Here is a 22,428-nt window from a genome sequence, read left to right on the forward strand (position 1 = left end):
TTCATTTACTGCTCGAATAATATCAACAACAGGTATTTTATACATTATGCTTTCAAATACATTGCATGTAAGGACTGTTAGTTATGCAATCCTAGATAGTGAGGAGGTGGGGAAAATCACACTTGTTGCTGGAGGTGTTCTGCATTTGGGAAAGGAAGATTTCAGACTAAGTCATTAACTATTAGAACAGAATGTGTGCCAGAACTCAACAAAACTCAGCCAATACTTCTGTTTTCAGTGCCAGGTCTCATCCCCAGAACATACAGAAGAAGAAACAGGAACTGATAAATGTGCCTCTGAGCATTTCCCTTAACACAGTCTCCCCTCACATAACACTCCACTCCACATGTTTTAAATAAATAATTATAAATGCACAGGAAACATTTCTGTATCAGAGGGCAGTGTTTCCATTTCCACCATCTCTTTAACTAAATATAGATCTATTTAGACAGAAATGGATAAGTCATATACTGTAGTTCTTTCACCCCTTTTACAGATTGCTGCTGTTAAGTTGTGGGTGAACATATCAGACGACACAGCAATTCTTCAAACAGCTCTTGTTTATTCACAGGCCAGGACAGAACTGAACTGAAGGGTTCAGTCAGCCTGCTTATATAGAGCTCCAGTACAATGTAACTGTAACAATTTTCTAAAACTATTCAATCACTGAACGTCACTTTCGATCCCTTATTTGCATAACTATCTACAGTATCCCCCTGCTGGCCCAGGGTGAGAAGTTCAGTACATAACAACTGCAATAACTCCAATTTGATTAGTCCACTGGCCAATTCATAGCTGAGTAGATAGCAATCTATATTTGCCTTTCCTGAATTAGTTGGGTAACATTTAATTTCAAAATCTGGGACAGCTTTGAACTGTTCCATCCAGGTCTTTCTCTTCTGCAAATAAAATGCATGTTTTATTGTTAGTAGCACCTTCTCTCAACACAACTTTCTGAACCACTCTGATTCAACAATTTCCCATATTTAAAATCAGATTCAGAAAGGCAAATTTAACTTACAACTTCAGAATAAATTATAATAAAATAACTCCAGTGTTAATAATGCACAGAAATTGAACAGATCTATTTACAGAGACAATTATTTTAAATTGCTTAATTCTAACAACCCGCTTCAGATAGTTCCTTTTTTCAGGCCACCTGCCAAGTGATCAATTGGTGCTGCATTTAATGTTAGCTGGCCTCTCTCCTCATTCCATATACTACCACCCAAGGTGAGCTGTATTTGCCTGAGTCACCGCTTGTCATCTCTTATTAATAAAAGCAAGGCAGTTTTAGAAGTTGAAGGTACATGGACAGTTATTATATGATATCATTTTGCATCCCATTCTTACAAGGATCTTATATCCTTTTGGCAATTCTTCATAATGGTACTATAGATTGCTTTTCTTCCCTCTGGGACAAATTAGGGATAGAAATACAATGTGTAGTCACTGACTCAGATTGTTTGGGACATCACATACTGCTGAAGTCTTGAAAAGGATGGGCACACAATACTTTTTAAAAATGTCTCTGAGTCATCCAAGTTCATGTCCCCATTCTGAGATTGCTTAAAATTCTCAATACTCTGAGACTGAATGAAGATGTAATTTAAAGTTTCATATATTTTTCTGGTATTGTGAAGATTTGTTCCCATTTTGTATTGTTAAAGGAAACCTTTTCTGCAAAAGCACCATACGTTCTAGTACCTGGGGGGGGGGGCATGCTGATATATTTCATGAGAGGAAAATGCATTTTCTGCATTGGCGACTCTCTCTATATCAGGGGTTTCATGTGTTTATGGACTCCGGTTCCCATGAGCTACAGCTGGCATAGCCAACGGTTAGGGATGATGGGAGCTGTAGTCCAATAGCACCTGGCAGTTCACAGATTTCTCCATCCCTGCTTTCTATGGTCACACTCTGCCAACATCAATAACTTAAAGGCTCCCTGCATCCTAAATTAGGTTGCTGGGGTTTTTGGGGTGTTTGTGTGTGTGGAAAGGAGGTTGGAAGGTGATTTCTGTCCTAGTTTGAGTGTGTGCTCAGAGACACCCTGTCCTTAATTCTTAGTTTATTTATGCCATCCCTCCTGAGCCACTATTTTGCACCAGAAAGATCTGAGGTTATAGTAAAAGATAAATCAGATCTGCAAACCTAAAGTTGTCCCACCCCTTATATACTCTGCAGTTGTTTGCTCCTTGTACTGCTATCACTTTTAACTAGGGACGCCAAGGATGTTCTGTAAGCAAGGCATGTAGATCTGTTACTGAATTACCATCTCTCTTCATACATAGTCTTAGTCCACTGCAGATGAAGTGGCTAACTGTTTGCAAAAACCTCATGCCCCAATAAATCAGCCTATAAGAAACGTCTGCTTTTTTTTTTTTTTTAAAAGAAAAAGAAAAATCACTGTCCACCTTATTTCTGCTCTTTTACATTTTAAATAATGAGGTAACAACCAAAAGTCCAATACTTTCAAATCATTTGGTTTATAGCTAGACATGCAGATCCAAATGCATTTACATCATCATATGTTTCTTGATGGGCAGATTAAAAAAAACAAACCCAAACAAGAGCATTTGCTCTTCACAAATAATTAACATATCCAAGCTGCAGGGGGCACTGGTACACTGTGTATCTAAATTGCAGTTGTGTCATACTTAAGGCATAATTTGACTTGGAGTCCTGTGGGTTACAGATACAGTAGGGGAAAGCACATAAACTATTTAAAAATCAATTTAAAGTTTGAGAAATTAAGGCAAAATATTTATATCCAATGTTCTCCTCCAATCTTTTCAGAATACAATTCCATTGTTATTACAAAATGTGCTTGTTTGCTTGCTGCATTATGCAAGTGTGAGAGGGCAGACCTGTTTTCTTAACTTTTTTTTTGCAATCAAGGTCCCCTAAAGGTCACCCTGTTTTTAGATTAATGCATTACTCAGTTCCACCAAACAACCACTCTCCCCTATCATAGGCGACTTTGTTAAATATATCCCCAAATGATCTCACCTAGGACTGCTTTTATACACTTCAGGAGCTAAATCAAGGCCTCCAAAGCATGTCTGAATGTGGCAACGTGAAAGCCATTTTCTATATGTTGCATGAAGAGGCTCCATGCCCAAGCCAATCAACCTCAGAAATGTACCCTGTTAGCTACCAGAATAGCACAGCCACTCAAGCTCTTCAATAGGCATCACACTTTACACCGATTTTTATAGAACAAAATAGAAAACCTTATACTGGCTTTCGTCTCCTGATTTGAATTACAATTTGATTAAATCTTCCTGTTGCCAGTTGTATTTCCTTTGTGAAAATCACTTGTCCCAGAGAGAAATAGGGAAATTTCTGCAGGCTATGCGATAGACATCTTAGAAAGCAACGTGCCACACAAATCTACCTGCTCTGATCTTCATCACATATACTATGGGTGGGGAACCTATGACCCTCCAGAGACTATTGGGCTCCCACCCATCCCACCCAACATGGCCAGTGGCCAATAATGATGGAGGTTGCAGTTCATCAACATCGAAAGGACCACAGATTTCCAATCCCTGGAATGTTGCAGGAGTCATTGCTGTACAGCTGGAGCTCAAGCTGTTCCAGCAAAGTCTTAAAAAAAGGATCTATGTGGATCAGGTACTTTATGTTTCCTTTTCCCTTGGAATCAACCCTCTGTGGAGCTTGCACTGTTGCTATTAGAAAACTGTGTCATTTGATCTTTACCTCCATTGTTCAAGCAGGGTGGGGAAGGACAATAGCTCAGGGGTAGAGCATCTGCCTTGCATGTAGAAGGTCTCAGGTTCAATCCCCAGCATCTCCAGACAGGGCTGGTGAAGATGACTTGTCTGAAACCCCCTCCAATAGCCACTGCCAGTCAGGGTAGACAATACTGAGCTATAGAGGGACCAGTGGGTCTGATTCAGGATAAGAGAGCTTCCCACATTTCTAGAGTGTGATCCAGCCATGTGAAAGTGGCCCCCAAGCTGCTCGAGTAAAATAATAATAATAACAATAATTTTATTTATACCCTGCCCTCCCTAAGCAAGACCAGGCTCAGGGCGGCTAACAACCAATAAAAAACAAGTTGATTGAAATGCAATTTAAAAAACAAGATTAAAATACAACATTAAAACATTAAAATGCAGCTTCATCACAGGAGGAGAAAGGAAAAAGAGGGGGAGGGAACCAAATTGACTTCAAGCCAAAGGCCAGGTGGAACAACTCTATCTTACAGGCCCTGCGGAAAGAAATCAGATCCTGCAGGGCCCTGGTCTCATGAGACAGAGCGTTCCACCAAGCCGGAGCCAGTGTGGAAAAGGCCCTGGCTCTGGTTGAGGCTAATCTAACTTCCTTAGGGCCAGGGACCTCTAGGGTGTTGCTATTTATGGACCTTAAGGTCCTCCATGGGGCATACTGGGAGAGGTGGTCCCGTAGGTACGAGGGTCCTAGGCTGTATGAGTTAACATATGAGTTAAGTTATAATTAAACCGATAATAATATGGGACATGTATAGCTATAGAGCAGAATTATGAACGGTGCAATCGTATACCTGTCTACTCAAAAGTAAGTCCCATTTAGTTCAATGGGACTTACTCTTAGGTAAGTGATTTTCAATTTTCAGCCCTAGTTAAACCAAATGCTTTAAAAAACAACACACACCTGATGCAATACACATGACATGTATAAGGACCTCTATATCAGCTCATTATTTGCAATTCCTTTACCAAGTGCAAGGATTTTCTTTTAAGGTACAACCTTCCTCAAATCCATCATCATCGGCAAACTGTGCAACCCACTCATGGCCTATGATTCATTGTATTTGCTGCATCAGAAAGCAAATGATCTGTGGCGGTTGTACAAGGCTCCAGTGACTGTGTTGCTCTTGTACTTCTGTTTGGAAGGGAGTTGTGGCAAAAGGTATCTGTTTGCAATGATGATACAGTGGGAATAACCTTATGATTCCTGCTCATTTAGACCACTGGGAAATAAGCGCAGCATCATGTGTAATATCATGCAACTACGCTGCCTGCATTTTGGTTGCGTAGTTGTATTTTAAATGGGCCGATGAATCCATCCTAGGAAAGTCAGAGAGAGCTTTAAAAGTCTCGGGGCATTCTAGATCAAGAGAAGAACATGGATGGTCCTCTGATATACAAATCAGAAACCATTAAAAATCTTAGCCTTCTAGCGTTGAGCAATTATTTCATTTAGGCAAACACCTTTCATAGGAGATTTGTATGGGAGTCCTTGTTTCAGAGGATTTCTAGCTAGTTTGTGAATTGATGTGCAGAACATCCATCCTCAGGAAAGGTTTTGCACTGACGGCCTAACCCATTGGTAGGAAATCTAGTGTCCTCCGGATGTGGTGGACTACAACTCCCATCATCCCCAACCATTGGCTATGCTGGGTGGGGCTGATGGAAGTTGGAGTCTAGAACATCTGGAAGGCACCGTACTGGCTACCCCTGCTCTTGTCTGTTTTCGTCATCTCTACCACCACCACCCCAACTCCCACTGGAAGAATAATACCGAACAGAATTACGCAAGTACCAAAAAGTGACATAATCTCACTAATGTATGTCAACTAGGTTGATTAGTGAGAAAGATTATATGAGCAGTAGTTTGAAGTTTCCGGGAGATCAGCTCTGAACATTAATGTTAATTTTTTTCCGAGTGAGACGATTTCGGTGTCATACTTGGTTCAATCAAAAAAATTCCTTATATTAAAAATCTTGCCATAAAGTGTATTTCCCTAACTGAGATAACCAGAGGGGATCATACAGAGGTATAATGATTACCCCTGACAATTAAACACAATACAGTGTTGTAAATATTTTGTTAAAGCTCTATAAAGGATGAGATTTAAGACACAGAAGCAGAAAATACAAAATGAATTCTCAGACTTCTTGATCAACATTTGAGGTTGCAGCAAGTCTTGCATTTGTGTTCTTTGTGTGTGTGAAATTATGAACATTTCACACCAATGGGGAAAACCATACAGTAAAACGCCCAGAAGACACATTTCTCCTTTCAGTATGTTTAGCATTCTTAGCCATTTTCTTTAATGTGCTCTGCTTTATAGCAATGCAATCTGCTGCGGTAACAATGGCAACTATATCTCCATTACGAGACATTCCCAGCAGATAACATGGAGATGGTGGAAGCCTGCTGTGAAGTTCTTAATTATTTATGAATGCATAACAAAACAATTTCCCTTTATTTACATGTTTTTGTAATTGGTAAGGCATCAGATTGTAGCCTTCAAATCTCAGCGGAATCAGATACATCGAGGAAGGAAAACATCTACCACCATTTTTCTTTAACAGTTACTTTGAGGTGGGGGTAGGGAGGATGTAATTTGTGTATTTGACTTCACTGGTTCTTTCCTGCTAATATTTTGCTAGCTGAATCCTGTAATAATGAGAAAAAAAGGTTCCTCTACACATCTGAGTAATTCTCTTGAGTGTTCTTGTTCACTTGCAAATAGCTAAGTGGCAACACAAAAAATATATTCCATACTAACATGGAACAATACATTTTTTTTCTTATTTACAAGGAACATAGCATCCACTTTAAATATTGTAAACAATCCTGTGCTGGTCAGCCCTTTCTTCGGACTTCTGCTTAAAAACACACACACGTAAAGCAAAGCAAAACAAAAATCTGACTTATTCCAAAACATGTTTTATTTCCCCAAGACAAATATTTGACTGATCTCCCCCACACATATGCATTTCCACTCAGAAATGAGCCAATAGACCAAGCACCCTTCAGCTTCTGTGTATTCTGTCATCCACAGTTTGTGCAATGTTCATTCATGGCAATGCCAGAGTCAGCTCAAAAATAAGGAAAACACCTTTAGTGCAAAACACATGCATACCAATCCTTAGGTGTACAACTAGTACTAGAAGTTTCAAAATGCTTTTAGAAGTTTTAATTGTGATTTCTTAAACAATGGATAAGTTTCCCACTCTAGGCTCCTTTGGGAAGAAGGGTGGCATGTAGATTTCTAGAGCCACTCCCCAGGTTATAATTTCTTTAGGCCCACCCAATTGGCTCTGGGGGGTTGGGAGAGCCCCTAAAAAGCACATAGAGGGAGGAGAAAGGTTCATCTGGCAAGCAAAAACACTTGTGCTGATATCATGGTCATAATTGCATAACACTAGAACAACAATTTCATGCTTTACAAAGGCTAAAAGGAGAGACATCCTTCTCTATCCTACTCACAATAGTCGATGAAAGAAAGAAAGAAAGAAAGAAAGAAAGAAAGAAAGAAAGAAAGAAAATCACTTACTCCATTCATTCTGCCCATTTAGTGGTTCCTGGAGAAAAGCTTATAGCTTGATTCCAGAATGTTCTTCACTGATGAATTTTAATCACAATCTCAACTCTTGAGATTTCTACATGACTAGAAGACCATCCCAGATACTCAAGCCAACCCATTGATTTTCTTGATTACCCCTAACAAGCTCTTAAAGGGGAACTGGTTCCCTCTCACACAATGAAATTATATAGATGCGCATTCAGGCTTTTCCTGGTGCCCACAGAGTCCCTTTTTTAGAGCCCCCCCCCATTTTAAGTAAAAAAACCAACACAAATCAGTGCAGACATAGGGAAACCAAAACTTAACACTGGAAAAATGAGAAACAGAGGAAAAACTGAAACAGACAGATTAGACCAGGCATGGCCAAACTTGGCCCTCCAGAGGTTTTGAGACTACAGCTGCCATCACCCCTAGCTAACAGGACCAGTGGTCAGGCATGATGGGAATTGTAGTCCCCAAACATCTGGAAGGCCAAGTTTGGCCATGCCTGGATTAGACCATCCCATGCTGCAAGTGTGTACAGGATTGTGGCCACAGGCATTTTTGCCACTTCATTCACTTAATGTGCCACATTCATTCATGCCACTTATCCCTTAAACCCAACTGCATGCAATATGTGAGTTTCTTTGTGGAACAGGCCCCATTATGGTAGCCAGATTTATCACCAAAAGCTAGTCATTTATCCAAAGCGTGTACTCTAGAGCAGTGTTTTCCAACCTTGGGTCTCCAGCTGTTTTTGGACTACATCTCCCATCATCCTTAGCTTGCAGGACCAGCGATCAGGGATGGTGGGAATTGTAGTCCAAAAACATCTAGGGAGCCATGGCTGAGAAACGTTGCTCTAGAGTATGACTAGGGCATGAGCTGTGCCTATGAAAACTATTAGCATGATTTGCATCGGGCAGAGAGGAGGGAGAGGAAGGATAACTTTCCATCACATTTAGAAGCCAATTGCATGCCTTAGTCACTGCTATCAGAATGTGCTAATTTGGGCCAAATATTTTCATCTCACCAAGTCCGTTTGATTTCTGAAAAATCTGGAAACCAAGGCACGGCTTCCAATTGGCTTCCAATTGCGCATGTGCATGGGAAACAACAGCAGAAGCCGCATTGGACGTTTGGCTTCCAAAAAAAGTTCCAAAACCAGAACACTCGCTTCTGAATTCAATCATTTGGGAGCCAATACGTACGAGTACCAAGGCGTTCAACAACCAAGGTATGACTGTATTATAATTTGGTCCATATCATTTGCAGCACACCTAATGAGTGAAATACTCATTCATTCCTAAATGCTAGAGATTAAGGAAGCCATGACTCAAACTGATCTTATAGCCACTTTAGCCCCTGACTCTTAAATGAATGTAAAAGTAAACTGTGAATATTTAGAGCCCCCATTGGATGTTAGCCCTTTGACACTGGCTCCTTCCCAAACCGGCATTTCTCCAGTTCCTTTGAATGATTTTGAAAGTACTTCCATGCAACTTTGACCAGGGCAGCTGGCATGGGATTCATACTTTGATAGTTCCAGTGTTGTGAAGGTAATTTCAAAAAGGTTCCTAACTTAGTCCTTAATGAAATGGTCCCTTGATGCATCCTACAGATTGTGATCATGTCACCAGCCTTGAATAATCTTGCATTCTGAAGCTGATCCACCAGATCCTGGAGCTGAGTTGAGCTGGACCTTGGCTCAGATAAAAACCATTACTGGATGCAAAATGATTCAGGAGCAGAAATAGTGCAGGGACATCCAATTTTTTAAAAGGATTCTTTAAAAAACAAGAATTCACTCCTCTCTTCCCGTCCCCTTGAATCAATGTACATCTGGTTTTCATACTTTACCAACTCTATGGTGGGGAAAACTTGAACTGACATCATTAAACTGGTGAAAGCTGCATGCATAAACGTATATTTTAAAGACTTCAGAATCTGACATTTTAGCGGAATCCTATGTAACTGACTGCACTTCTAAAGCCTCCAGCACAAAGCCTGTCTGGTTCATTTATTCCCACAGAAATTGTGAACTCTTGCACAGCCAACGACATGCTAACAGTGAGTCAAGAATAATTAAGGAGACCAAAATAGGAATTATGCAATCTTTTTGGTCTGCACTGCTTAAAGTACGAAACCATGTAGCTGCTACAAATAATAATCCTATGGTTCCAGAAAAACAAGCAAGAGAGGGAGACGGGCCTTTGCTCATGGCATGCTGACCAAGGAAAGCTGCTCATAAATGAGCTGGAAATTGTATTTGTAAGCACACAAAGTCACATATTCATATATACATGCCCATGCGGGGGTGGGGTTGGGGACAGCCGGGTACACGTGCTTTGGGTCTCGGAGGACTAAGCTGGCTGCAGGGCCCTGCCAGGGGCCTATTAGACTTAGTGCTGTCATGCCAAGAACGCCCCATGCTTCCCAGCCAACCAGGGAAGGTCATGGGCAAAACGTCCATGCCTGTCCTCATGCACTTTAAGGCTTTGATAGTATTACGGCATACTAGCATGTAGCATTAAATCAGATTAGGCAGTGCCATTGCAGTGGCGTGCCTCATGGACAAGTCTCCCACCCCAGGCCTCAGACAAGGTCTGCATGTGCCTACGTGTGTGTGTGTGTGTGTGTGTGTGTGTGTGTGTCTATATTTCAAAAGGATTTGCTTAGTATCCAAACCAAGTCACCAATTCCCTTCATAAAAGACAGCACCGTAGACTTAAATCGTTTACAATGGTTCTGAACATTTAAAAATACAAGGCAGGATTATGCCTGCCACCTTTTCTAACATTATCATTGCAATGCATCATTTCAACAGGAACACCAAAGAGAAAAGGATAATAAGGGGCAGGAGGAGGGGGATGTGCACAAAGGCAGAAAGGAAACTGCACAGGAGAAAAGGAGCTGCGCAGAAAAGAGCACACTGAAAACAAATGTAATAAAAAAGATGAGGAAAATCAAAGAGGGCAAGTCAAACACAGAGGATACAACTGGAAAAAAATATCTCAGGCATTAGAAAGTGAACAAGGGACAATCACAGGAATAGAACAGAGCTTAGCAAAATGTTCAAAGAAGGACGCTCAAGGGCTGTTGCACATGTTTTATTTTTCTTGCACGGAAAACTTTCCTGTATATGTAATGGCATGTAGCCTCTGCAACATAGCACCACCTAATTTGCAGACAAACATTTTAAGAAGTTATTTAATTTAAATCCCTGAGTTAAGGCTGGATGAGCTTTGCTGTGATCAGCAACTGGTCACCTCAAATTCAGTCCAGTTATAACCAGGGTGTAACAGCTAGCCTCTTAGTGGACAGCTGAGAGCCAGGCAAGTGAGTTGTGTGGAAGGAGTGGTAGCTGTGGGCAATGTGATTTATTTATTTATTTAGAAGATTTAGAAATTGCTTGATCAAGCTGTGTACAAATCTGAACTCATATTTGCAGAAGCAGGGGGCATGTCTCCAAATCATCCTCTAAGTGGCCCTCCTTTAGAACTATTCATTGACCTAGCATATACCACCCTTAACAGATGTATTTCTAACTTTACCTTGAAAATGTCAACATTTCCATTACTCCCTCAGATGGTCTCATTGCTGAAAGACTAGGATAATTATGAGAGGATTGCCACCCACTGAAGCCCCTCAAAAATGCAAATGCTGGTATGCATTTCAATAAACAGCTGAAGCAGGTGCAACTGTAAATTTTAATGTATCTGTCTAGCATTAGCTTGTGATGGGAATCAATTATTCAGTAATGATGCTGATAGGGTTGAAGAGGGTGTCTAATTTGTTGTGTGGAAATAAATGGTCATCTGACCAATGTTTGCTGCTAAAAAGAAAAACCTAGGAGAAGACTGGCAATGAAGATAATAAGCATTCTAAGCATAGGAACACATTACAGAGCTTCATCAACTGGCAAGAAAGGACACAGCAGTTAAAAGAAAACCCAATACAGTCAGTGGTGGAGCTTCATGCTCCAGCACTGGAGGGCGGAGAGCAGGTGGGGGCAGGGCTGGTGTGCATCCTGGGGGTGTGGCACACCACCAGCAAGGGTGTGGCGCCCAGCGTGGGTATGGGGGCAGCCGCGATGGCACCCCACCAAGATCACGCTGCTGGGGGCGGTGCGCTCTCCCTGCACTCCTCTTCCTCCGCCAGAGAATACAGTATGCGGAGATATATGCAATATTCACAAGGGTAACCAATTCACAAATTGTTATTTTGCAGTCATGTTGCGGATGTGATTTTGCATCCCAGTATAACTGCACTGTCCTCTTATTTTAAGATGCAGGAAATCACAAATACACCAACAACATAATTAGCTTCCCAATTGTTGGGAGACTAGCCCCAGGTCTGAAGAGTGGATAATTTCACATAGGTTTCCATTAAAAAGTGTAGATCTGGTTGAACTGTACGTCATCTGAAAGGCCAAACTGGTTATTGTACTTGTGCCCCTCTTTGAAAGTGTCAGCATCATTCAGAAGAACAAACCACACTACAGTGGTACCTCAGGTTAAGTATTTAATTCGTTCCGGAGGTCTGTTCTTAACATGAAACTGTTCGTAACCTGAAGCACCACTTTAGATAATGGGGCCTCCTGGTGCCACCGCCCCGCCGGAGCACGATTTCTGTTCTCATCCTGAAGCAAAGTTCTTAACCTGAAGCACTATTTCTGGGTTAGCGGAGTGTGTAACCTGAAGCGTATGTAACCTGAAGCGTATGTAACCTGAGGTACCACTGTATTTCACCTCTTCCCAATTTGTACAGTTAATTTAATTTTGTACAATTTAGCTTAATATTGCAATATCTTACTGCTCTTCCTCACTCTCTTAGATCCGTCAGAACATGTTGTTTTGTGCTGAACTCTTGTCCACAAGTGGGAACATAAATTTTTTACTTCATGAGGCACAAAAACCACAGATATGCACAGCAACCCTATGTACAAATATGTGGAACTATGTACCAAGAACTGGGGCTTTTGATCTTAAATCTTTCATAGTGTGGCTATGGTGGTTGCCTCTGGGCACAGTAGGAATTTCTGGCCGGCAAGCTATTTGGCTTGGCACACTGGTCTTTTTGCTACTCTGCACTATGTGGGGCGAGATGGTAGTGTGTTAAATAGACTGGTTTAAATGATTACTTTGGCAGGTAGGTGCAGGAAGGGAAACAGTTAGGTCAGCTTGGTGATCCCCTTAGGCACTTTTGAGGGCGATGGGTGGCTCCCAAGGCTTGCAGCTCAGGGTTACAAGGTCCAGGGTCAGGATACAGGCCACCTTTGAGGCCAACTTGCCTCATCCGCTCACAGTTTTGGGTCCCAAGGGAGCGATACAGCAAAGCCTCCTTTATCAGCTCCAGGGTGAGGCTGTGGTTGGGAGAAGAAGAAATTGTCTTCCTTTATCCCAGCAAGGTCTGGTTGCCCTTATAGCTGCAGGCATTTCCCCTGAAATTTAGTTATAGCATGTGCTGTCTCTTGAGCAGAACTGTTTTAAAGAAGGAAAGCAAACAGTCTTCAAAAGGTTAATGAACTCCCATATCGAGTTTGTTTTCAAAAGCTCACTAAATTCTGCACACGCCTTAGCTTTCATTCTGGTATTTTGAAATCCAAACAGATCTAGTTATAGAAATGGCAGAACATCTTTGAGTAAATTCCAAACTGCTTAAATATTCATAAGTTTAAAATATACTCACAAACCTGTGCCTTAAAAAGGGGGTGTTCATGAATGTGGACTTGCTTTCATTCACATTAAAAGAATGATTAGATAGCTGGAGCTCATCACAGTGTTGGGGAAACTTGTTAGAGGAATCACAGGCAGAAGATAAGGTCGGTGTGATTGTGGGATAAGTTTGCACAAAGTTTTGTAGGAATAGTGTGGAATGTTTTTTTAAAAAAGAACTCATTTTTTTAATAATAAAAAAACAACCATTGCACACTATTCCCTCCCCACATACTAAAATGCTTTTACGAGCTAACACAGATTTGGTATTGCATTCTGAAATACTGCTGTAGAAAGCTTTTGTTCTATATAGGCCATTGATCACAAGTAAAGAAAGAAAGAACAAATGAAGTAAAGCTTCAGTTCTCGCAATTCACATGTTACAAGCAGCACTTTTGTAGTGTGCAAAGCAGCCAAGAGGAACTTGAGTATCTCCATCGTGGACAGATGCCTAGGCTGTCAGTGTGGAGGGACTGACCTCTCTGTGGGCCTGCCTTGGCCACAACATCTGAATTGTTTGGCAGGATTTAAGAATTTGTCAGCTGCAAAAACCCAAGTGTTTGTTAGAAACTGTACATGAAATATTCTTTGTTTTCATATCTTCCTGGGGAGCCCTATGGATGTGCCATCATCCTGGGCAGCTCTCAAAATAAGAGTTGACACTGAGCCAAGTTAGTTACACATGACTCCTACGGAAATGGATGGAAAAGATGACTAAATTGCTTGGTAGTGGCCAGATGAGAAGTGAAACAAAACTGGAAGTGGGTGGACAACTCCTCTGTTTTCTTTTGTTTTTTGTTTAAAGGTACACTAGGCTTTGGCTATTGGTGCTTTGATGATAAACCTGCCCAAGAATGCAAAAAGCCTATGGGGTAACTCCCGACAGATAAATTTATCAAAATGTGGCATCCATTTATCTGCTGTGCCACTGAGGGAGGAGTGGAAAGATATGCACCCCAATCACAATTTGTCTTTTTGGAGGGACATCTTCTTGCCAGCTTCCCTGCCAGAGTAAAATTCAATGGGATGCTGTATTGCAATAATCCCTTTGCATGCTTATGGGGACTGTGTTGTTGTTTATTCATGTTATTGTTCTCTATTTCTTTAAAATCTTCTATTAAAAAAGAATTTACATACCTAGTCATCTGTAGGCAATGTTTGAGCAGATGTGTGAAACGCTTACTCATGTGATTGTACCCTGCCAGAATGCCCATTAGGGAGCAGTTATTTGAAAGTAGCCCCATATGTCAATCTATCTATCCATACATGGGGAAGTCTTCTCCTTGCTATGTGAGGATGTGGAAAGATTCTTATGAGCAACCCCTCATGTCCATACTGAAGTGGTGCTAGTCACATGAAAAACTACTCTATAGCCACCCTGGGCATTTGAATCAGCTCCCAAGCACAAATATGATTTAGTTGGGCCCATTTCAGTAGGTCAACTTTTGAGTACAGTTTAGTTGAATGCCACACAAAGTGTTGAGAAAATCTTCACTAGTTAAATTATTTAATGCTAATACAGTAGTTAAAAACACACACAGAAACACTACTACAAAAACGGAACTACACTTCTTTTTTTTTTGTAAAAACAAACTATTATAGACTTCCAGAGGCTTCCAGAATGTAAATTACTTGTCTCTATTCCATTAAATCTGAAAATGTCATTTTAATTTTTTGTTTATCTATCTATTGCAGGCTAAAAGTCATACACGACTGCAAAAGCCAACAACCACATCCAGCTTCCATTCCATCTCAACCAAAAATTAACACCATAATACAAGATGCTTGCTTACATAGGTTTAAACCTACAAAAGACAGTTAATGTTGAATCAGGCAGACCCAATTTCACTGGTGATAAAGTTGGCACCATAAAAGGAGAGGATATTAGAATTGAGGAGTATAAAAGGCCTCGCCTGCTGAATGCTGAGCAACATTCCTCTTGGTATTTTTCTTTTTCTTTAAATAAATAAATTGCTGACACTTCTGAAACAGTTTTAGAATTTCCATTAAACTATCCAAGGTCTCAACAGAGTTGAGCTTGGGGGGGGGGGGGGTTGCCACCTAGTACATTCGAGGCAATATGACAGTACTTGATGAAATGTCTTTCTTAAAAATAAAATAATGACCATACGATAGAAAATGTATCGCAATGCAATACAAGAAGACTGCATTGTAAGACAAGGTTCAGAGAACACAATCTATCTGTACCACACGCACACACATATTATGAATAATAAAATGACTGCAAAGATAATGACATTAATTTTTGCCTTCATATCATACGCACATAAAAGTTACTTGACAGTTGCATCACATTGCATTGGGAGAGAAATTTAGCGAGTGTTACTTCTACATTATGTTCTATCTATTTTTGTTTACTGTTAGACACCAAACGTTACAAGAAGTAAAGGCCCGTATGTACATTTCCGGAACTGCAAAAACCAGGAGAACGTCAAAACCTCCATCAGGCCACAGATGCATGGCTGGTGAGCAACGCTTAGCTTTGGTAGTACAGAAGTTGTTCAGACCTAAGATATGTGACAAGTGGACTGGGTGAGAATTGCAACCAGTTCACATATCATACCTGACAATGTTCAAACGAACTATGAACATTTTGAAAGTACATCAGACTTTGAATGCCTTTCATGTGTTTCATCTTATTATAGACACGTTGACGTTGCTACTTTAGATCTTTGATGCTGCCCAGCTTTATCAAATTCAGATACCCAAGCTTGCTCAATGTCTATGTAGACCCACTAATTTATTTTCAGAGTGGCAGTCCACTTCTGGCAGAGTGTTGGAAGCCCATTGCAGGTTCTATCCCTTTCAGACTGAGCAGGCAACAGCAACAGCAGCAGGTTAGGTGGGCTGGCAAGGGTGGGGAAAACACTGGAATGATGGTGTGTGTAACCACACATGCATCTGCATATACTACAACTGCTAACTTGGTTCATTCCTCATCTTCACAACCACCCTGCCCTGCCCCATCACTGGGCTGTCCTGCAATGGGATTGTGGATGAGCCTGGTGCCAATGTACAATCTACTGGTATTGGGATGGCAATTTCATAATAAAAGCTCCAAGGCCTGTGCTGTTGCTTGTGCAGAGCCACACTTAAGAAGTGAGCAAAGTTTGCTTAATTATTTTCATAATTGCTTACAAAATACCACGTAATCCGGTATTTCATGCCCCCATTGAAGTGAGTGCAAACTGAGTGAAAGTCCATGAGTGTTCGTGGGATTGCGACGGCCTGGACCATATTATTTTTGAAATAATCATTTCAAAAGACTTCTTTTGTAATGACAAATCCTGCTACATTAAGCCCCACTTTATGCAAGCAATCTCCTTTCCTGATACACATTTATCATAGGTCTGTAGTAAAAATTATGTAAACCAAGACACACAATGAAATTCTCAAAAACAAGTTATGAAATCTTTAAAAACAGCATCAAAATTACAAAAGAGAACGAGTTGCAAAATGGGCTGGGCTGAATAATTTGAAGGAAACAAGTGAAGCGATATGACATCATGAATTACACACTGGGTGTTACAAGTTTACCTTTTGCATGAGAGATAATAAATAGGTTTGGATAGCAAACATGGTCCAGCTAATTTTCATCCACAAAGCCATGGTAGAAGGAAGCTTTCATGAAAGGACCTTCTTTACTGTCCCACTTCCAAATGAATACCCTACTAAATAGCTAGCAACAGAAATACTCCCCCCACCCCAATATTATTTTTTAATGATTGGTGGCCTCCTTTACATACAACACCAGTTTTCCTGCCTTTCACACACACTGATGGAAATTCTAATACAGTGAGGAGAAACCCATTATGTATACCTCTTTCCCTCCACCTTGATTTTTATCTTGCATTCTGTTGTTCACTAAGCCCAGAATATGTAAGCTGTCAGGCTTAATTGGACTATTCTGCACCCCCCCTTTGTTCCCACATATAGAAGGGGAGAAATGGTATATCAAGAGAAATGCACACATACTCCCCCCCCCCCAATGTATTTTAGACCAGTCTGAAAATGAGAAACTGTATCTCAAGCTACAACAGTCTTAGAGAATCAGTTGCTCTTGATTGGAAAAGAAACAGAATGTGATTTACCTGCAGCTGTCAATATTGTTTTTGTTCACAGCATTAGCAAAGGTGAAGGGTCCCAAGTTATTGATTTCTGTAACTTCAATACAGCCGGTAAAATTGTAGGTGGGTTCAGTCACCTGAAAGTGGAAAAATCAAGAGTTGGGCGTCTCTCAGTGTTGGAATGCAAGGCAGACTCAGTTCTGAAACCACACATTTCCCTGCGGTGTGGAGTTTGGCCTGATTCATGATATAACCTGATCTCGAATCAGATTATACAGCTATTTATTTACTTAAAATCATGTTAATGACCCAAGGAAAGATGGTTTCCAATATGACAAATTAGTGTTGAACATGTTTTCTCTGTACAAATGCAGAATCAAGATTATTAGGAACCATCATAACCAGTTCTGTTTCTTTTGTCTTCTCCTCACAAACACAGAGAGTTGGTCTGTTGGTAATCATGAACCCGTTTCGACCTGAGACTTCGGTATGGTTTATTTAGCAACGTTAACAACCATATAGTGTCAGCTTCAGTATTCCGCAGCATTCCCAGACTTCAATCTTTTGAGAACTAGAATAACGGGTCCCAATATAAGCAAGGGCCATTTATGTAATAAAAATGGTGTTCCATGCATAGTTTTCCCTTCTTAGTATGATCTAGGTTTGCAAGCGAATATTCTGATGGCGATGTGGGGATGGTAGGAACACCACTCAGCACTCAAAATATTCCTGAACCACGCACAATGCACCAGTCCCCCCTTTTAGTAAACTTATAAACCATTGCTCAAGAAAAGATCTCCAAGCAGTCCAATTACGTATAAAACATGACTAAAATATGCAGACCAGTCAAAAACAAATGTGCATCAAACCATAATTAAAACCAATAATATTTTAAACAAATCCTATGTCTGGATCGGCATACTGAAACAGAAAATAAATGAAATAAAACAAAATAGTGAAGGTGCCTGCTTAATGTCAATAGGCAGGGAGATGTAGAGTGCAGGTACTGTCACACTCTTCACAAATGTAGAAGAAAAAATGTGTGGCATGTTCTGCGGATTGAAGTTAATGAGCAGGCAAGGAATGGGTAAGGCAATCCCTTTAATAAACTGATCCCAGGATGGTTGGTGATATCAGCTTATAGGAACACCACTAACCCTGGGAGGTGATCAGCACCAGCAAAGCACAGGCACTGTCTTTTTGGTAGAGATATTTGTGCATAACAGCATCTATGCAACCTATCAATGTGAATGACAGCCTCTGGACCAGGGTCAAAAATTATTCTTAAATTTTAACACAGAGAGACAGGCTTCACCTTATATTGTAATCCTATCAGAGGTGTAATGTTGACACGGACCTTGCAAGAAATTATTCATTGATTCCTGACGCAAATAAAGCTGCCAAATGATTTATCACTCCCTGTGATATAACTGGGTTTCTTCGAGAAGTTGTGCCTTAACCTTCTGTGTGGCTTTATGAATTTTTTTTTACCGTCCTTGTTTCGACATCACACAAGTGCTAATATTTAAAATCAAATCCTTGTTTTTGTTAGCCTAAGAAGGAAAACAATAGCTGCTGATAAAACAGTCAAAGGTCAAAAGCTGCATCATTACAGCCTTTATATCAGCTGCTGTCTTCATCGGAGCTCTTTTCAGCATTGCTAATGTCAAGTTAGTGTGGGCAAAACCATCACCATAGCAACCTGAAATCTATATTGCACACTGACGTGCAAATTAACAATGCAGTTTGGGAATATAAAAAGGGGGGGAGGGGGAGGAAAAGTAATCTGCATTCTCTTGAAAATTGTATTTTTAGTGAATATTTTATGTTATATCATGACTGCCAGAAGACAGAAAACCGCCAACTGAGTCCCTGGTCACTTCCTCTGGATTTGTGATCAGTCTATTTCAGACATAATGTTCTTCCTCTCAGATAAAAATAAAATAATTATGAGCCTTGCCTTCTTGCCCTGAGCACCACTGTCTCACAAGCATCCCTGTCAAACAACACCCACCCACATGGTGAGCGCTAGGCTAAATGAACTGCAGAACAAACACGTATTTCAGAAGATGTTTATGAATAAGGCCAGCTAATATGAGGGAGGGGAGGGAATAGAGTGGATGCTTTTTGACCTCCTGGGGGAAAGATAGCTACGGAAGCGCCACAGGAGTGTTATACAGCCCACAGAAACATAGAATTGTAGAACTGGAAGGGACAATGAGGATCATCTAACCTATCCCCTTGAAATGCAGGAATATGCAGCTGTCCCATGTGGGAATTGAACCTGCAACCTTGGTGTTATCAGACCACACTCTAACCAACTGAGCTAAGGGCTTCATCAGTGCTTTTATGGAAGGTTGTTAGTGGTGTACATAGACATACAGAAGTACTTATTCCATTGAAAACTTTCAGAATTAGTGTTAATAATTTATCCTCCAAGAATGTCTCTCTCTCTCTCTCCATAAAAAAGGTAGCCAGATGAGTCACATTTCATTCCAAAATGCATACACATACAATACATATGATTAGTCATTGTCAACTATGTTTTCATTCTCAAGTTCTTTAAAGTTTTGTCAGCTAGCACATGAACGTATGAATGAATGCCACCAGAAAACATTGCCTTTGAGGTGACAGGAAACCCCCTCTTAACAGGTATCCATACCAGTAGCACAACTTCTTTTAACCCAGCCAAACCTAAAAGACAATGTAATTTCTCCCCATATTTGCAGTACTGACTCTGCTCTAACTTTGGAGTGCATAAAATGGCAGGGGCCACTATCAGACCCTTGCACCATATTCTAACTTCTCAACAGCCGGTTCCTAAGAGCCACATCTTAAGATTTTTATCTTATGTTTAAAAGAAAGCAAAGCAAAGCAAAGCAAAGCAAAGCAAAGCAAAGCAAAGCAAAGCAAAGCAAAGCAAAGCAAAGCAAAGCAAAGCAAAGCAAAGCACTGTAGCTTTGTTTCTTCCTTGATTTAGAAAACCATCTTATCTGGTGGTGGTGCAAGGAAAAGCATGCTTGAGCATGTTACTCAAGTATATATTGCTGGACACTAAGACAAAAAAATGCACTCACCATCCTTTTTCACCAGAAGTAAAAAGGAAAATGGATCCCTTATTAAATGGATCTCACTTTTGAGTAGGCATGCATAGGATTGGGTGCATATGTTTCAAGAGGGTAGTGATTAATCTATGAACACTTCTCTCTTGCTGCGAGCTTGATACTTGTGAGGGACATCTTTTCCTGTCTCCAGTCATCAAGACATAGCCCTGTCTGAAGCACACTGCAGTATTTTAATCACGGGCCAAAGCATGAATAACCAATGGCAGTCTACATCCAAAGCAAATAATGATGTGGAGCTCTTACCAGACAGCACAAACGAAGTGTGTGCACACCTTGATACAGTCACAACTTGGTATTTCACACACAGCAATGTATCTGAAAAGTTCCCAAGGCTGTGTATGTGAACGACTGACTTATTAATGTCATGCTGTGAGAACATTCATGCTAAAGGCTTTGGAAGTGTGGAATAAATCCTCCCTTTTAAAACTGCACTTTAGGGCAACGCTCAAGATCATGTAAAGCTGATTTGTGCACATTTATCACAGCCTTATTCACATAATTAGGGTAGATAAAGCATGTGAAAGTGTAACCGAGTGTCTTGTGATGCAGTTTTGAGAAGGTCCCTGTGTTAAGTGATGGCTTCAGCTACATAAGAAGGTGTCAATTATTCCAATTTAATTTATTCTACAGAGATGCTGAAAAGGTACATTCTCAAACAAAAAATAATAATATCTGGAGCAGTCTTTAGAGGACAATGCTAATCAGCATGTTGCTACAATTCCTTAAAAATACTAACACATTAATGGTTGTCCTCTTTCAAATGTGTTTTTTGGTCTCTTCCTCCTTAACCCCACTACTCACTCAGTATCTGGTTTCTGTTGACCAGCCCACTTGAAGTCTTGCTGATGTTCCTACATCCTGCTTTTTCTCATTCCTTGGGCAGATGGGTTGTAGGCCTCAAAACGGATCACATGTAATGTCTTTTCCTTTGGAAATTGTGCTAATGTTTTTGTGCTAACTCTGGGCTTCACTCAGGTTTTCTCTCTTTCCAAATCTTGGTTTGGAGCCAGGTACTTCTTTCCCCCCAAAATTTAAGTACATTGCTATTAGTACAGTCACTCAGAGTGTCTAGGGCAACCTAGTCAGATGGGCATAGTAGAATTATTATTATGATTATTATTATTGCATGAACCAAAACTAGAAAATCTTTGCAACATGTGTTTGCAGTAGCTTATGAACCTTTCCTACATATAGTCTAATAAACTGCCACGTCCTGGCTGACATGGAGGAGAGACAGGGAATGTTCAAGTGTTTGAGGACACAATAAGTTTTTAGCTCAGCTTTTGTGAGGGTGGGTAAGTTGTCGGTTTGGCTGAGAGGAAAAACTCACACAATGACAGACTGGGAACTGGGAAGAGGGTCCGAGATATGGGGAAACCCAACAACTAATGGACAACCTTTTACATTTGTTCCTGGGAATAATACAGTCGTACAGAATCTGTTCCAGAGGTCCGTTTCACTTCTAAAATGTTCAAAAACCAAATCTTGGCTTTTGATTGGCTGCAGGAAGCTCTTGCAACCAATCAGAAGCCATGGAAGCCCTGTCAGATGTTTGGGTTCTGAAAGAATGTTCGTAAACCGGAACAATCACTTCCGGGTTTGCGGAGTTCGGGAGCCAAAACGTCCGAGTTCCAGAGCATTTGGGATCCAAGGTATGACTTTACTGTAATCTCTAACTCTGCCCATTAGGACAAAAACATGATACTATGCTAGTATCAGAGGCAGATATGTTGTCACAGTTATGGCTCATCCACACTGAACTTGTCCCATACCTAGAAAGTATAGGTCCATAATTGGAATAGCTTGCAAATATCCGATAGGCTTAAGATTTAATTATGCAATGTGACGAATTATTATGTTTAATGCCAAATTTGAAAGAAAGATGTTAAGTGATTAAGTTAATTTTATAAGAATATTGGTTTTGGAAAACGGTTAACATGATATACATCAACCAGGGGGATAAGAGGAAGTCACTTAACAATGTTATTAGGATTGGTTCAAATAAGGTTGAGATATTTGTTTGTTTGTTTGTCTAATTTTTTTTGGAAAATTAATTATTATTTTTTTTAAAAATAAAAAGTATAGGTCCAACCCACCACTTTCCCCCGGGGAAATCCACTCTTTACTACTGAATCAGAGCAAACGTCAATCTGCGGAAAACCCACTGACGTTTGCTCCAATTCAGTGGTAAA

General features: G+C 40.5%; 1 protein-coding gene across 3 annotated transcripts in view; it reads right to left on the reverse strand.

The window, feature by feature from the left end:
• Positions 1-22,428, reverse strand: part of EYS (eyes shut homolog) — a 500,175-nt gene that overhangs the window by 167,883 nt on the left and 309,864 nt on the right. For all 3 annotated transcript variants that reach the window (XM_080997889.1, XM_080997888.1, XM_080997887.1), the window contains one exon: positions 17,136-17,248. In XM_080997889.1, coding sequence (XP_080854015.1) covers positions 17,136-17,248 — 113 coding nt within the window. The remainder of the gene's footprint in view (positions 1-17,135; positions 17,249-22,428) is intronic.

Source organism: Podarcis pityusensis, assembly GCF_964106645.2.
Source record: "Podarcis pityusensis genome assembly, chromosome: 3".
NCBI lineage: Eukaryota > Metazoa > Chordata > Lepidosauria > Squamata > Lacertidae > Podarcis > Podarcis pityusensis.